The sequence below is a fragment of the Coloeus monedula genome (assembly GCF_965178545.1).
Source record: "Coloeus monedula genome assembly, chromosome: 5".
NCBI lineage: Eukaryota > Metazoa > Chordata > Aves > Passeriformes > Corvidae > Coloeus > Coloeus monedula.
The window spans coordinates 39,377,702-39,394,917 of NC_138785.1; the positions used below are offsets into that span (position 1 = coordinate 39,377,702).

Here is a 17,216-nt window from a genome sequence, read left to right on the forward strand (position 1 = left end):
TTGCAGCTAAATATATTTTGACAATTACTGAGTAACACATTTACTTTTGATAAAACAGACACTTTTTTCCCTTATAAAAGGTTTATGAGTGGGAACTATGCTTCCTTCTATAAAGTTATCTGTAGTAACAAAGTATAGACTCTTCCATACAAACTGAGATCTTACCAGTATTTGTTGGCAGAGTTTATGTCTTACAGACCCAAAACATCTGATAATGTATTAACTCTTTAGATTTGATACATAAACTTTGAATCCACCTCATACCACAGCACCACTACCTCATCCTAAAGCAACTGAACTACAGAACTCATCTGAAGCTCCATCCAACCCAGTGCTCATACACACAGAGCACTTTCATGATATGACCAGTTAGTTGGTATAGCAGGAAGAGTCTAAAAGTTGCTTTTGACCCTCCAGTGTTTATCCAGCAACAGCTGTACAAAAGGCTGAGTTATTAGCTCTTCACAGATCTGGAAATACCATGAGAAGAAATGCTACTGTGCAGATCACTGTCATTACACATAGTCTGCTAAGGAGCTAAATATACCCAAAGTTAATTTTCAAGTTAGTTTATTCTTGTATATCAGTTTGTAGGGCACAGAATTTTAAAATGGAACATATACTTGCTATGACTCTATTCATTAAGAAAGCAATTAATAAAATGTTGACCTCTGCAAAATTTCAAATGCAATGAATATGTAAATGTTCACTTCAACACAATAAATAAAGAAACACTAGGCACAACAACCTATTTACAACACAGCTCTAGTCCCTGATTACAAGGCACTTGGCTCCAAACAACGAATCAGTCCCTTTCAAATCAATGGGGCAAGTGTATATGAGTAAGTGTTTACAAAATTGGCGCCAAAGTTAAAAATAACCCACCAAATGGGACCTTTATAATAGAATGGATCCCCTTTTCATTTAATTTTTTATGGTAGTAATACCACTGACTTCATTAAAAAAAAGAAAGAGTTCAACTCTAATAGCTTATTAGGACACAGGTCTTCAATTCACTTTAAGCAAATGTAAAACACTGCAGAATTCTGTCCTGCATTTGGTGCTATTCAGGCTTTTAACACTGTGAACAATAGAATAATGTATTTATTTTTATGCAAGCAGTAGATGATACTAATCTGTAGATGCTACAGCTGCTCAGAGGGAAACAATTCAAAACAGGCAAGTAAAATGGAGAAATTGTCTGATACCAAGACAGCATGAAGTTAGCTGAAGGCCAGTACAAAGGACTGAGAGAGGAAAAAGCAAATGCACAGGACAGTGACTTTGTTTTAACACGAAGTTTACAGGCTACAGACTCTCTCCATAATACTTTACTGCTGAGGGGGCAGCACCATTCCAGAAGGTATTACACAGGGTACCATATACATGGCATGTGACACAAGTGTTCCCCTTGTATACAACTAATAGTTCCCCTGGATACACTAATAAAGTCTCAGCTGGAGCATTCAGTTTAACATGGGAAATTAGACATCAGTAAAGATGTCTGTAAACTATGTACGAACTGGCACAAGTGCAAAGGAGAGCAACTGCAATAACTCCAACTGCTAGAAAATTAAGACTTAGGAGGACAGACTAAGTTAAATCCTTTTTACATTATTCTAGAAAAGAAAAAAAAACAGTAGAAGCAGGAAAATGCATGATAATAGTCTTTTAATTGATTAGTTCTCATATGTAGAGAGAAACAACCATATTTCACGTACTTAGTTTGCAGAAATAAAGATTTAGGCCAGTCTTGGGGGAAGTGGGAAGCAGTCTAGTGATGAGAACAGTAAAAACTGCAATTGGTTGCATAAGGATGCTGCAGAAATCACTATTACTAAGCATTTTAAAAACAGGTTAGCCAAACATTTGACAGATAATTCATGTATATTTGATCCTAGAGCATTCAATTTACCTCTGAATGTACCTTTCACCTATACACAAGAAAAATTTTACTCAGACATCATTTCCACAAAAAAATTAATGTGACTTATAATTAGTAGAGCTTTTATATGCACTTTTTTGGTCTTAGCTGATGCTGAACACTGGTCTAGTTCCTATATTTCAATGCCACATAAACAGTATAATACTTTGTAATTAATTATTGCGATGCTATCCAGCTGTTCACACACTTGAGATCCAAAGGATAAATGGAGTGTAGATTGCTGACTATTGAAACTGAAGAGAAAGTATTCCCGAAAAATTAAGGACCCATTTTGCTACTAACATGCAGCAACAAGAACACACAGGGCAGATGACACAGGTCTTCACCTGTCTCCTTATATTTAATAAAAAGAACAAGTGACAAAGCAAGTCAGCCTTGAAATGCATGATCCCTAGGCCTCAGTTCCTGAACTGACCTCTGTCCCTTCAGTTTGACAAAAGGAGTTCCACCAAAAGCTACTGCTCAGTACTTGAAACACCCTCAATTATACAGACTTCATAAAAGAAAGGCTTATTTTAATTCAAGGGGTCAATTTAGCAAGTATGAAATAATGCCTGTGCCTAGTAGCACATTATTGCCAAAGGTTCTTTTTTCTTCAAAATTATAGCACTCTGTCCTAGCCAAGCCATTATAATAGAAATAAATAATTTTTTGTTATTAAAAGCAAACCTAAAATACCAGTGCTAACAGAATTTTGAGAGTATGTAATCAGGTTAAAACTAGAAAATGAAAAGAAACATTTCCTCTAATTTGAATTACTTATTGAAACACTATAAACTTCAGTTAGCTAATGATAGATGTTGGGCTAATTTTCTGTTTTGGTGGTTCTTTGTGTTGGCTTTTTTTCTGCTAAGGTTTTTCTGCTACTTGAGAAAAAAGAATGGATAACTAATCAGAAGGATACTCAGTATTTAGTTTTATAATGTAATGTTTCAAGCTGTTTTCATGCTTCATGTTACTTTTTGTACATCTTTTAGATGCTACTTTTAACAGGATATTTTGTTACATGGTATTATATAAACACCACGGAGGCATCCCTGTATTTCACCAACACCAACAAACCAAATCCCACAACACAGTGTGAGTTCAGACACTAGCATGCCTCCTTCTACAGACATCAAACTAAAGTACTGAAAAGATAAGATAAAATAATAATTTTGAGAAGAATTATTTGCATCCCAAAGGAAAAGGATTGCTGCTGTCATTCACAAAAAAATGGATGAAAAGCAGATTATGTAACACTAGCTGAACATGTGCTTACAACTGTTTCAAATCTAGAACCAAACACTGCAAGCTGGACAGTGCAAAATGAAGACACACTGATGTTGAACTGCAAAAAGTACAATTCAAGCACAAAATAGTTGCATTAACTATTTTCTTTTAATAAACCAAGCAGAAAACTAGAAACTCTACCATATGTTTGATTCTTTAAATCAAAAACCTCTGCTACCTGACCAAAACAGTAACCTGCAAGAGTGATAGATTTTAATCTTTTGCATGGGCCAGCTACTAGAATGCTTAAGAATATATTTATTTAGGTATAATAGATGAGACTTTTGACAAATTACTGAATTACAGACTCCTGGGTTCAGCAACAGGTAACACTGTAGACAATATTTTACTCTCCACCCTGATGTATGTTATTCGTTTCCCTGCAGTTCTTCCCAAGTCTCTTTGCTTCTTTTCCCAGCTTGTGTGTCAGTCTTCCTAAAATGAGCTGCCTTAAAGATGGCCAGCAGTTTCTGGCAAAAATTCCAGATTTCAAGTAATGCCTTCCCCATTCTCTGCAAGTATTCCTCCCTGTGCTCTTCCCTTCCTACTGCAGTGAATATTTACATACATACACACACTCTCCCACTCATATATATCTGCACATACACACAAACACATACATGCACAGCAGTTCAAATGGTGTTATTAACAGGTTCAGATGTAAAAAACGTGGGTTTCAGAGATTGTGCAGAAAACACATGATATAAATCCATCTCAAGTAAATCCTCTGCAAAGTAAGCTAATTCCTGCTTTAGGATTTAAGCCTCTCTTTCTGGCTTGCAAATTTTAACGACCTTACAGAAAATGTCTAGCTTTAGTCCCAGCATAGAAGACTGAAAGAATCTTTTGAGTTTGAAACTGTTTCTGGCTCATTTCTATAGTTTCTCACTTTAAGTTTAACTTGGGCTACTTCTTCACATTCGTGGTACTTGGGGATGAGTAGTAAAGGCAGTAAGAGGCAAGACAAGTCTTCCTGTTCCACTGCCTAACTCAATTTGATGTCATCCCAGAATACAAGGAACAACAATAAAGACAAGTGAGGTAGCAGGAATCCCAAGCTGAGCAAAATCATGGTCCAGTCACGTACCAGCACACCACAATTTAGAAGAAAGAGTGTTCTGTAATGCAAAAGGAAGAATTGAATGAAAATGGTACCTCACTACACATGAGCTTGGGGCAACAGTTCTGCTGAAGTTCTGCGTGCATGAACAGAAAAAGGAATTTTCACAAGAGCTTTCAACCCAGTAAAATTTGAAAGGTTTCCACAGAGATGCCCAAAACCTGGCCCTGACAAAGGGTTACTAAGGCTCCTGGGATGTACCAAGAGACAACTTATTCAAAGTACATGAGGACTATATCTTCTCAAATAAATTAATGTAAGAAAATTTTACCTTAATCAAGAAATAATTTTCAGAAATATTTGGACTAGTTTCACTAGAACGGTGCAAAATAATATTCTGATATTTCATATGCCAAACATGGAAAATTTCAACTATGCATGGTAAGCTGGGAGTTTACCATTAGGAGCTACTAGGAAAATAGTCCCAGATTGGGAAGTATTCAGCAACCTTATTTATATACAGCCATCCCAAATATAGGCCTCTCTCCTAACAGAACACTAGCTATGATACTTCAGTTTTATTCTGAACTTAATGTTAATCTAAAAATTAAAAAAAAAAAAAATTAAAAAAACTGGAAAAAAAAAAAAAAAACAAAAAAGTCACATAATCTAACAACACTCCTACAGATAATTTTTGTTATGCAAAACACAGCAACAACTACAGAAACAAAACCCACTCACACATATAATTTGAAAAACTGAATGTAAATGAGGTTAGCAGGTAAGTAATTACCTGAACAACAAAATCCCCAAACAGTAGTGATAACATAGTATGTACAAATATACCTTGTCCTTGAGGAACTCCATAAAATTCAGCAGCTATCCTTGCTGCTTCCTTACGGTTTCCTTTCACAATGTAGAAATGACTAAGTATAGCAAGACTGATCTTCACAAAAAGTTTAAAACAAAAAAGTGAGAGTATAGTAAAGTAGACATTGGATAACTGCTGTGCAAAAGGGCGACTTTCTTCTATGACAGTCATTGCTGCAGCAAAATCTCTGTCAGTGTTTGGGTCAGGCTCTCAAATGTGTTGATAAGATCATATGGCTCCAGCCATGCACTCTTGGGAACAACTGGTCCCGAGGAAAGAAAATATCAGCTGGTCATGATGCCTGCTGCTCAAAATATGACGATTATTTATACTGTACATAGCATTGAGTTCACTACCGCTCTTGCTATCATGTGGGACAGCAGGTTCCAAGATCCTGGATTGTACTTGTTCCACTTAAAAGGTCTGTTACATTCCAAATTCTGCATTGCTAACTCATTTATTTACATGTTTAAAATACATATTCAAACATACTATTGTAAAACTCTGCAATTGTACTAAACCAGGTAACTCAGATAATCTGTTTTTGCTAAAATATGTTCTGCTGCTGCTTAAGTACAATTGCTCTTTTCTGATATTTCATTTTATGTCAGACTAATACTTTTTCCTTAAAAAACTAGAACCATATCAGTAAATAATTGAAGTACACATTTATATATAAACAGAGATTTTATATACACCAGCTTTGACAGTCTCTCATTATTTTGCTCAAGCTGAATGAAAGTATCTAGTATACAAAGACTTAAGCACTATATGAAAACAGGTGATAAGAATCGAACATCTAGATATTTTTATGCATAAGACCTTGGAGCATCTAAAATTAAATTAATTAAAATGCAATGATAAATATACAACATGGAAAATTTCTAATAGTTATGACACACATTTCACTGTGCTGCATCATATTACTTTAAACCTATGACAGAACAGGCTTTATTTGTTGGCCAGCTTTAGAGAAGGGAATCTAAATTCCTCAGATATTTTAAGAAATAATGTGCTTTTATACCATAAAGTTATTACTCACAGTCATCAGCAGTCACTCACAAGTTGTTCCATTAGTGTGAGTAATTGCTCAGTAAATTGTGAGTTGCAACATGACACAAACTGAGGAGCTTCATGACAGAACTAGATTTCTAAGTGAACTATAATCCTAAAATAAAGAATCATGACAGCACAAGAAAGGGTCCTGCTCTAAACTTTTATATTTCCTTTTAAATTAAAAAATAGTGTCTTGAATTATAAATTAAAATACTCTACCCAAAGTAATCCTAAACCTTTCTATTCTACCGTGGATTCTTGTTTGGTGATCAGAAAGAAACATTTTAGAATGTTGGCAACTGTCCATCAGGAAAAATGTCCAATGATCCAAATGTCACTGCATCCACAGATCACCCTGACTTCCATGAACAGTATAGCAGATATTAGGTACTAAAATACAAAATCGTATTTCTGAAAGGAAAGTGGAAACAATAAGGCACCTCTTGTCATCTGACTCTAGGAGTAATTTATTAGAGCAATTTATTAAATTTATTAGAGAAACTATAATGTTTTTTTCTGGAAACTACATTCAAACAAACCTATATAAATGAAGAAAAGACAATGATAAAAGGAAATGTTCTTGGAAATAAATAACAAGATTTTTAACAGACAGGAAGTTAATTGTGCTTATCTTGAGAGAAACAGGCATTAGGTATTTTTCTTTGAAAAAGATTTAATCCACTTAAAGTCAACCATTACTAAAAAAGGCAATTAAAAAGCAGTTTACATTGTAAACTACATTTGTTGGTAAAAAAATATATGCAATTTTTTACTAAATTTAATTTATAGACATTTTCTCATCCAGACAGAATAGGAACTGCTTTCCTCATACCATTATTAGAAGCGGGAATGAGCACTTAAAATGCCAAATGAAAATCCCGTTTTATATTTGGCACATTGTTATCTGACACTGAATTGAGGTGTCATGTTTTCCACAAGTATAAAAGGCATTATGTTCTGAGCTACCACTGCCAATTTCTGTTTCAATCATTAACAGAAATAGTATTTTCCTCAGTAACACACCCAATATTGGAATTTCTTACTTCTTCCATATTTGTACTAATATTATTAAGCTTAACTTGATCAGTCCACAGAATTCCCCAGCCATCCTATGGACCTGTTTTACAAATTTACCATGCAGAACAAGAAAAAACCATAATTATGTTATAGAAAGCTTTTTCTTTCTTACAGTGTTTTACCTGACCCATTTTTCCTGATTTCATATTGTGCAATCTAGCACCTGCTTTCTCTTAGACTTCTCCCACATTTTGTTAACTTACAAAACAGTCTTTCTTGGCAGAGGCAAAACTCTGAGCAGCAAATACCACAAATAACAGCTGAAGTTAGCAGTGCTCAGAATTCATCTTCCCCTTACAATAATGTTTCCTGCTCCTTACAACTGCAGTAGAGAAATCACAAAATAAATTTCTCAATTGTTAGATAGTTTTCTTCAAGTTGAATTTTTCTGTTAAGGTTCAAAAAAAGTAAATTTAAAACTACAATAATAAGGCTGTGCATGCAATTACTATTTTGTAAGCGATGTTTCAAATAACGTCATGGATTTGTAAAACTGCTTTTAGGAACAACACGAAAATTGAGCAGGAAGGTTATTCCTGCATCAAAACTTGCCTTCTGTTCTTTAAAAAATTCCCCTCACCAGTAACAAACTACACTAAGATGAAAAACTACATGAAATCATGAGTTTTGAGAATTCCGGTTCACACATACCCATCAGAAGCTGGGAAAATTACTCTCATAATATTTCCTCTTTTTTTAGAGCTCTATAACTCTTATGTGTCAGCTTAGCTGGAAACTCTCCCAGCCACACAGAACCAAGTCCATCCTAATCTAAGTCTACTAAAGTGCTACAGAAATTACCATTACAGCTTGTTGGCAAAGCCATGCTACAAGGCACCCAGTCACGAAAACTGAGCAACTGCTTAGAAGTTAACACCCACACAGCATTTTGGGAGAACCAACAATGTGAATGCTGAGACCTGAACACAGAATAGCTGAGAGGAGGCCCATGCAGACTGGGAAAACCAGTTATCCAGACTGGGAAACAGAAAGCTACAGCTGTTGTAAGGGAAATCAGAAAATAGAAGCATAGGTAAATAAATAAAGGATCTGACAGTCAATGCGATGCCATGAAGGACTGTAAAAACGTGGGATGTAAGTGCCCCAAATTTTCTATTGCATGGCAATGTGAAGTAACTGGAGTCAGATACTGCAGCACTGCAGAAAAATGAGAGCTTCCAAATGGAAATGCACCATATGTAACTAATGTACAATATTTTAAAGATATCAAAACACTTAAAAAGAGCAGTGGCTTAATCTGGATATTTGCATTTCCCATGTAGTTTTGACTTTTGGGAATGAAATTTCTTGGCCTCATTTCCTCACTAGTAAAATGGGAGTATTCTGAAGATAACTTCATTGCTGTTAAAAAATCACTCAGATATCCTGGTGAAAAGAATACTGAAACTAATTAGGTATCTAATAATTTTTTATTTTAATACAAAATTCAGATTACAAACGTAAATAAAATGATATCTTGACTGTTCATTCACTTAATGTTGACAAAAGAGATAGGCTGTAAAATTATTTTAACATCTAGGGTTTTACCATAGTACACAAGAAAATGGCAACAAGCTACATTGCAGATTAACGATATTTTGATTTTTATTTTGTTTAAGAAGATAGAAATACTGTGACAGACAAGGATACCCCTACCTTGACATACTAACACTTTCCCAGCAAATAAAACAAGAACAATGTAATGATTCCTCTGATAAGCTTCCCCATTTCCAGAAAAAGCCTATTTTAATTTTAAAACCACTTAGGAAACTTTAAATGCTGGAATTTATGGTCTTAGAGTTCCCTTTTAATGTAGCTTGGTCAGTTATCATTTCTAAAGAACATAACCTGTATAATCAACATAGCAATACTGTTTATGATGACTATAAAGTGGTTCATTTCAAACTCCAGAGCTCAGACAAAGTAGCCTGGCCTTTAATGCTTTGCTGCGTAGCAGCCAAGTGCAGAAAGAATTTAGCAGTGGCACCTGTTTGTACTAATTCAAACTGTCCAAAATCTAGTGTACAATTTACTCTCAACCTAACAAAGTAATTTTTAGAAAAAAGACCAACTATGCTTATCATCTATGATTAATTGCATAATCATATTCATAAACTATTTTATTCTGATAATTTTTCATCTATGCTTTAGAAGACTGGTGCGTTTAATTTTTAGTAAGGCAAGATATGCAAGAAAATTAACACAACTGATAGAATATTTAGTCTTTGAAGGCATTTTTTTTAACACTAAAGACTACAAAACCCTTAGAAATATGATTTCTTTATAGCACATGCTGAGTTGTTGCTTTTGGAAAACATACTTCCTTCTATTTAAATTTTTTAAAGTAATATATTTAAACCAGATGACAGAAGATGTAAAAGAGTAACTATATTCACAGCACAAATTCCATTACAGTTAGTCCTAGTAGTTTTCTTCAATATTTTGGAGATGCATATAAATGTCTGAAAGTGAAAATGTTTTTTTAAAGATGAGGTATGCAATACAGTACAAGGAATTCTTTCATGTGCATGTCTTTCTCCACATATAAGAGTTAGCTAAATATACACAAGAAGTTGATACTCATCCTGGTTCTGAAACTTCTGTCTAATAACAAGTATAACAGAAGATTGTAAGATACCAAGCAGAGGAACAGGAACTCTTAGGTGCTTTGAAGAATTTATTATTTTAAACATTATGGACAACCAAACAGGAGAAATTTCTAAAGCAATGCCCTCAGAACGAGTTTAAAATAAAATCAGTAAGAAATCGAGTTCTAGAACTGAGTTTCTGTAAGCATACAATGCTTCATGAAGAAATCAAAAGAAGAGAAGCATGAGCTTCTAAAAACCAAATGTCTAATTCAGCATGAAAAATTACCTGCTTAGTGACCAGCTGACTTGTATTTTAATGTGTATGAGATGCTAATCCTCAAAATTTTACCTGACTTACCTAAAGTTACTGAATGTTGTTGATGTCATTTCCTCCTTGATCTATGTTCAGCAATTTTTTCTACTATTTTATATTCAAAGCATTTGAACTGAAGAAATCTAGACTCAAACAAACAATTTTAAAATTTATTTCCTCTTTATGCAAAATGTTACATCGAATTAAAGACAAAAAAAAGGCATTCATACAATAAAACAATCTTCCAAAAGTACTATTAAATGTTCTTTTTATTAATATCACTCCGAAGTTATGTATATAATGCATTTATACTTAGGCACAGAAAATAAACCCAAACAAGTCACATTTACCTGAGAGCTACAAGAAATTTAGAAGCTGGAGTGACTGGAAAACATCAAGCAGCTGCTGTGTCCTTTTCCAAACAGGAACTCAAGCCCATTAGCACAACACAATTACTACTCTTTGTAAAATAGGAAGAGGTGGCTGAAGCACAGACTTTGTGCTATGGTTTTAGAGGAATGAAAAGACAAAAAATGAGAAAACACAAACTTTTTCGTCCAGAAAAGACGAAACTTGGTTCATATCTCAACTGCTTTTTCACTGCATTCCATTGCTATCCTTAAGAACTCTACAGAATTATACTTGAGCATCATGACAAACCCATATTATCAGCACAAAAACCTGAGAGCTGTGTTGCCAACTGAAACAGACACAACACTGTAAACCAAACAAATGAAAGGCCCTCATTTTTTTACAGCTTTTCTTCCTGTGCACCAAGTCTACCCAGGATCTACACAAACCATGCAGCATGACGTCATAACTCATAACCAAAGTTATGTTTAATTCAGATTTCTGCAGCTGTCATAATTCCTGCTAATATCCTGATAACCCAACCCAAGACTTTAACCAAAAGTCTGTTTCAAAATACAATGCAATGACATCTTTAGTGGCACAACAGGGAAAAATGAGACTGTCTTAAAACACTTCTCCTCTTGTTGTGCTCTGGCTCTTGACACCCATTCTACTAAACCAGTTACACATTTAGACACCATTTGTCTTCTCTAATAATGAAACACAACAGCTCCTTTAAAAGAGCTTTAATGCACAAAAAAGTTTAGTTTTATACATACTTTCCCTCTGTATTTTGGCGTAGCACATTATTTCCATGGGTTCTCGAACTGCTCTAGAAAGTTCAAACTTATGCCTTTCGGTGGTAGGGTGGTACTTTTTTCCTCCAGTGTACTAAAATCATTGGTCTGACACAGTTTAGGCTCTATACAAATCAAGTTATTGTGGAACATGAATGATGCAACCTTCCATTTGTAACATCATGAAAAGATTGCTTATTCTACTGCTAACTCTTAATGAGTTCAAAATTATTTAATTGAGGTGTTTTGCCTTTCCTAGTAGTTGAAAATACTACTCCTATCTTAGAAAATAATTCTAGTATACAGACTTGTACGTCTGGATTTCCAGAGAATGGAATTACTAGTCAAGGATTAAATATCAATCATATCTCTACACATAACAGACATTCTCCATATGACATGCATTTAAAAGCATAAAAAGTAATTCAGATATTTAAGTGATTATGAAATTCTAGTTTTCTAACTTTCTCAGTTCTTGAAAAAATAACATAGTAATCTTAAATCTGTATCCCTTTGTTATACACCTCTGGGTAGCTGCTTCCCGTAATGGGGGTAGATGCTCCTTCAGCTACAAGTCCAATATCAACAATCCTGCTGTCAGCCACATTATCACATGAGCATGCTTGATCTGCTTAACCAGTCCATCTAATCACTGACAGCAAAGTTCAACCCAGCAGGGAAGCAGGTATGATCAACGTGCTTACAAGTAAATTCAATCTGAGTTCTGCTAGAAACATAGTAAGTTTATTTACAGTATTTGTTGCAGTCCTCTTTGGATAACTAACATAACTCAACTATTAAGAGCACTACAGAAGATTCCAAAATAAGTCATGTGTGCACTTAAGAGACATTACTAAACCCAGAAACGTGTCAGACGGCAGGCACACACAGCCTGCTGACAGACACACTCTAGCAAATCTTGCCCCCAGAAGTTTAAAAAGTTACCACCTCCAGCTGCCCATTCCATTCCTCAGCTAAAGGTTCCTGCCCCTCTCTCTCCCTTCCTGGAAATCAACAGGAAGGAATGTGTATTGATACACTCCTCAGTTCAAAATCCGGCAGTTTAAACTGTTGGTAAGTTAAAACTAACCTGTTGGATTTTACACAGAAAAAACCACTCACACCCACTCCTTAGAACCCATTCTGTGACAGGGCAAATGACCCCCTGGAAAAAGTCGTAGCAAGCGAAGAGGGGAGAGCAATGTCAACATGCACATACTCACTGCCCCTTCGTAAGGATACATCTTTGATGGCCTTATGTACTGATACAGCTGTATCAGTGAAACTCAGGAAGAGTCTCCTCATTTTGTACCTCTTTCCCTTTGTACAGTTCCTTTCTTGCATCCAAGAGATTTCTTTCATTGCCAACCTCGTCTGCAGAACACGGATTCCCTCTCTGGCAACTAACGCAACCTCTTCTGTAGGATTGTGGTACCACAGGAGCCATGCTTTTGGCATTTCAACTACCTTGACAAACTAACTTTGCTATTTCTCTAGTAGGCAGTGCAACCACCTTATTAATCTAAATTCATGTAACTAAACCTGGTATTTTTGCACTTTTTATGGTTAATCTTTTCCTTAATGAACTGCAAAAATGTCACAGGTTCTCATTAAATAGATGCTTCTAAATAAAAACAATACCTGAGCTGTTAATCTTTTGTCATCAATTTGAATTATTTTTAAAATCGTTAATTTTATTTTACATTATAGGCTGTCTTTAAATTTTTCTTTAACCATTTAATTTTTTTCTTCAAAAAGTAGTTTTTCTTCCTAAAAACAGTGAAATCATCTGTTTACTTTTATTCCCCCTTTCTTCAAACTTTGTCAGGTTTTCTTCTTGACCAAGTAAAAGTGGTTTAATTTTTCTCCTTTCTGTGTAAAGCATATTTTGGTGCCTAAGCATGTTGTTAATAAAAGGCAATTACAGAGTCAATAGTATGGATGAGAGTTAAAAGTTTATTCTGCAAGCTTATGTCACTATATGCTGACTCCCATGGCTAGTGCTCATAACAGAAAGGTTTTTTCTATCCACTAAAATTGGTATTGGCTAAATGATATCACCATGACAGAACTGGTAAAACATCTTTTTCTTCAAGCTGAGGCATGACAAGTCTCTGCTTGGTGCTTTTACAAGAGACATAAAAATACCTCGTGATGAAGACTTGCAACTGGCTGAGTGAATGAGACAAAACCCCAGTGAGGTGGATCAGTAGCACCCAGGCTTCTTGCCCAGAATGCAAAGCACAATGAAGTGAGAAAGGTTAAGCTGAATCAGTAATGTATGAATGACTTTACCTAACATGGCTTTATAGGCCATGGAATGGACAAACCTCACAGAAGCCAAAAATTATCTGTGTTAGGCTCCAAAATATATTGACTTTGGAGCCAAGAATATTTGTTTCTCTCTGTGATGCAGCTTTTATTTTGCCATATATTATGCCACCAAATGAGACAATGTTGTAAAATAGCAACTTCATTGTAAAATGAGAAATTTAAAATTCCCCAAGATTTTCTTGCTGAAGGACTTACGATAATACTACGAAGCCAAGTGAAAACTTCTTCTTGCTTATCTTCTTATTCTGCAGACTGTGGAGATCCAAAGCTGAAAAATGGAGGTGAGAAGAACATTAGAATCCAAGCCCCTCCAATGCAGTCCAAAAAGCCTCTTCTCTTAGTCACAACCTTTCAACACCAGCTGTAAAAACAAGCCATCCAGGAGAGGTGCTAACTGAAAGGGGGCTGTTGCAAGAGACAGCTGATCATGGCCACATTTATTTTAATCTTCGTCTTCCTTCCCAGAGCTGCCTAAGAGGCTGTGTGTTGCTACTGTCTCTTAAAGAATTAACATTTCAACAATTAATAAAAGACAAATTCAAGAAAGTATTTAGACATTTATGGTAAAAAAAATCAGGAAGTATATACATGTCCCTAGATCAAAAAAAACGTTATCTTTACAGTTCTTGTCTAACTATCTAGTTACCAAAGATGCCACAGGCACCTAAACTTTCACTTGTAAAATTAGTCAGAAACTTAAGCCCCAAGAAGGCCAAAGGTGCTGGGCTGAAGTTAACACCTCCCTTTCACTTGAAATTCACAAACCATACCTCCCAAACTGTCAGCCACTCCAAAGCTTCCATCTGTGTGTACCATGTTAGAACCAATATGACTTCAGTGGGAAAACAAAGAACTCATAGCAATCTCTGTTGATAGTCAGTGTCAACACTTGTTATTTTGTTTACAGATGATGAAAGGAATCACTCCATAACCGGAATATCAGAGTCAACCAAAGAAAGCAAGCTACTCTCTCTCAAAAGACTACTAATCATCAGCTGCTGACAAGGATCAATCCTGTTGAAGTGCCGGCACTATAAAAAAAGAACACATGTTTAATAGATCAAAGAGTGCACAAAAACTCAATTTCAAAGTCAGATAATTTTAGGGTAAGGACTGGAGAAGGACAGCAAATTCTGCATTTCAGACCTGCTGCCAATCCTACCTCTGCAATTTGTTCAATGAGTTTGTAATGAAAAATATGGCATTTCTTGAAGTAATAGCCAGCCTGAACACTGACATGCCTTGTGCTCTGCTGGTCTGGGCTTAAGGACACTGCTTGGGCATAATGAATACCATTCCACTGCATCTTGGAAATGGTCTCCCACACTCTTCTGCCTGCCCAAGATCCTATGAATTTGTTCCCATAATTATAGTATTTGCTCAATTCACAGTAACACACCTTACTTAGCTGACAGCAACTTTTGACATTAATATTATGTCACTATTCTTCACAAAATACGAGATTTTATATCCTTCAAAGAACAATCTAGAACTTGCGAGCAAATAGCTACTGTGAATAATTATCCCCCCTGCTTTCACAACTGCCTTGTTTCAAATTTTTTTCCCATTTTGATTTTGCAAGATTTCAGTCATTAAAAAGCGATAGGTTTCTTTATTCTAAAACAGTAATAGATCAATCCTTGAATAAACTACTCCATCTGTCTTCCCCTGCATACTGTGCTTTTAAGTGACATTTATTTAAAGTTTCTACTAAAATAAATCCAAACCTCCACAAACAATAGCCATATTTATGCATTGCCTTTAAAAACAGATGAATGGCTTTTGATTTTGGTCTTTTGTGGGTATTTAACTACTGCTTTGGAAACTTCACTACTGTATTCCTGTAAGTTCTGCCCAAGAGCCTTTTTTTAATTAAACAGTTGTTTAATATGAAAAACTCTAAATAGCAGCTACATGAACTAAAAGCAAGAACAAAGGCAATTAAGCCTTTTGCTTGTAGATACGAGAAAAAAATAGTGTTCACATTTGAACTATCTTTTTGAAAACAGCCAACATTTTATAACTTTCAAAATTATTAGGTTCCCCAGTTTGCAGTAAAAGCTTCCTTAATGCTTCTAAGTCTTCAAATATTTTGGGGAACAGTACCCACTTTTCAGTAAGAGTAATCCAAGGTTTCAGTAACAACAAGTTCCAGACCATAAATCATCACTATAATTAATACTTTGAATAGCAAAAAATAATAACAAGCCAACAAAAACCTTTATACAAGAAACTCCCTGTGCTGCTGAAACTCTTACGAAATATCAGAAAGGTCAAGAATTACAAAATGCAAACCAGAAAAGAGTCTACCCTCTTCGGACCTGAGACTGACTTCAATGGGGCAAATGCAAACACACAGAAACCAACTGCATAGTGGAAACAAGGTCCTCAAAGAAAGGAATGTCTCCACAGGTACCGTCATCCTACAGGCTAAACAGACATGTGCTACAGGCACTCAGTCTGGGAGGAAACAAAAAGCCTCAGTATGATCTTCTTCCTTTTCCATTTCCTACCTTTATCTGCAAAGATTTTTCTTCCCTGATTCATAGACCTTACTCTTGGCTACAGGGAGGAAAAGCAACAGCACCATCATTACAGAGCATACGTATTTCAGAACGGCCTGACAGCCCCCACCTTGCTCTCCCTATCCCTTCAGTCACCATGACTCCTTCCAGCCTTTCAGACTCCTGCATCTGAGCTCCTGTCCTTACTCCCAGTATTTGCAGCACTGGAACCTTCGGGCTGGGAAGAGGAAATCACATATAACTGAATCACTGCTGACACCTGTTGGCAGCCCCGAGAAACCCGCGTTACTCCGGCTTGGTATAGTTAACACGGAGGAATAGAAGGGTGGGAACACCAAAAAAATCGACCCCAAACCATTATAAAGCTCTCACCCCTTGGTTCTCACGTTCTCACATGCTGCAGGTCCGGGAAGCAGGAACGGCATCAAATAGGAGCCCCGGGAGGAGTTAGGAACCACCTCACTAAATAAACTGATCTTTGCTGGTACCAATTTGAATTGAAATTTCAACCAAATTGGACTAAGGTGAAAGGCTGCCTCACCCTGCAAACGGTGTGAGATCACCACGCCATCTGGCAAAGAAAATGGATTCCAGGAACAAGCCCAGCTACTAAAGGAGATTTCTAGGCAAGAAGACTGACATACTGAGCATGTATGTAACAAACTGGAAATGAATAGGAACATCCTATACGAAACGAGGCAGGGAATGGCAAATCACAGTACCACTGAAAGCTAGATACAGATATGAAGTGGAAATACAAGCCTTCGCCTAGCACTTATTTATGTTTTACTAGACAAATGCAAAAACCCAGCAGAGCGACAACTGGCCTGCAGGCAGGAGTGCCCTGGCAGCACAGCCGCCGGCGGCAGGCGGGCAGCGCACCCACACGGCTGCAGCCGCCATGTCGCGCCCGGGCCGGCGCCGGCCCCGCCCATCACCGGCCGGAAGCGGGCAGGGGGCGTGGCGGGCGCGTGGCGGGGGCGTGGCCTCCCCGTGCCCGCCCAGCCGGGCCGAAGCCACGCCC

At 36.4% G+C, this 17,216-nt stretch overlaps 1 protein-coding gene across 2 annotated transcripts in view; it reads right to left on the minus strand.

The window, feature by feature from the left end:
• ASB5 (ankyrin repeat and SOCS box containing 5) overlaps nucleotides 1-5,420 on the minus strand; it is a 28,751-nt gene extending 23,331 nt beyond the window's left edge. Inside the window, exon 1 of one of the 2 annotated variants that reach the window (XM_082282049.1) lies at nucleotides 5,124-5,420. In XM_082282049.1, coding sequence (XP_082138175.1) covers nucleotides 5,124-5,319 — 196 coding nt within the window. In that variant the 5' untranslated portion in view covers nucleotides 5,320-5,420. The remainder of the gene's footprint in view (nucleotides 1-5,123) is intronic. The other variant, XM_082282051.1, reaches the window with a different exon arrangement.
• Between the last annotated feature and the right edge of the window lie 11,796 nt (nucleotides 5,421-17,216).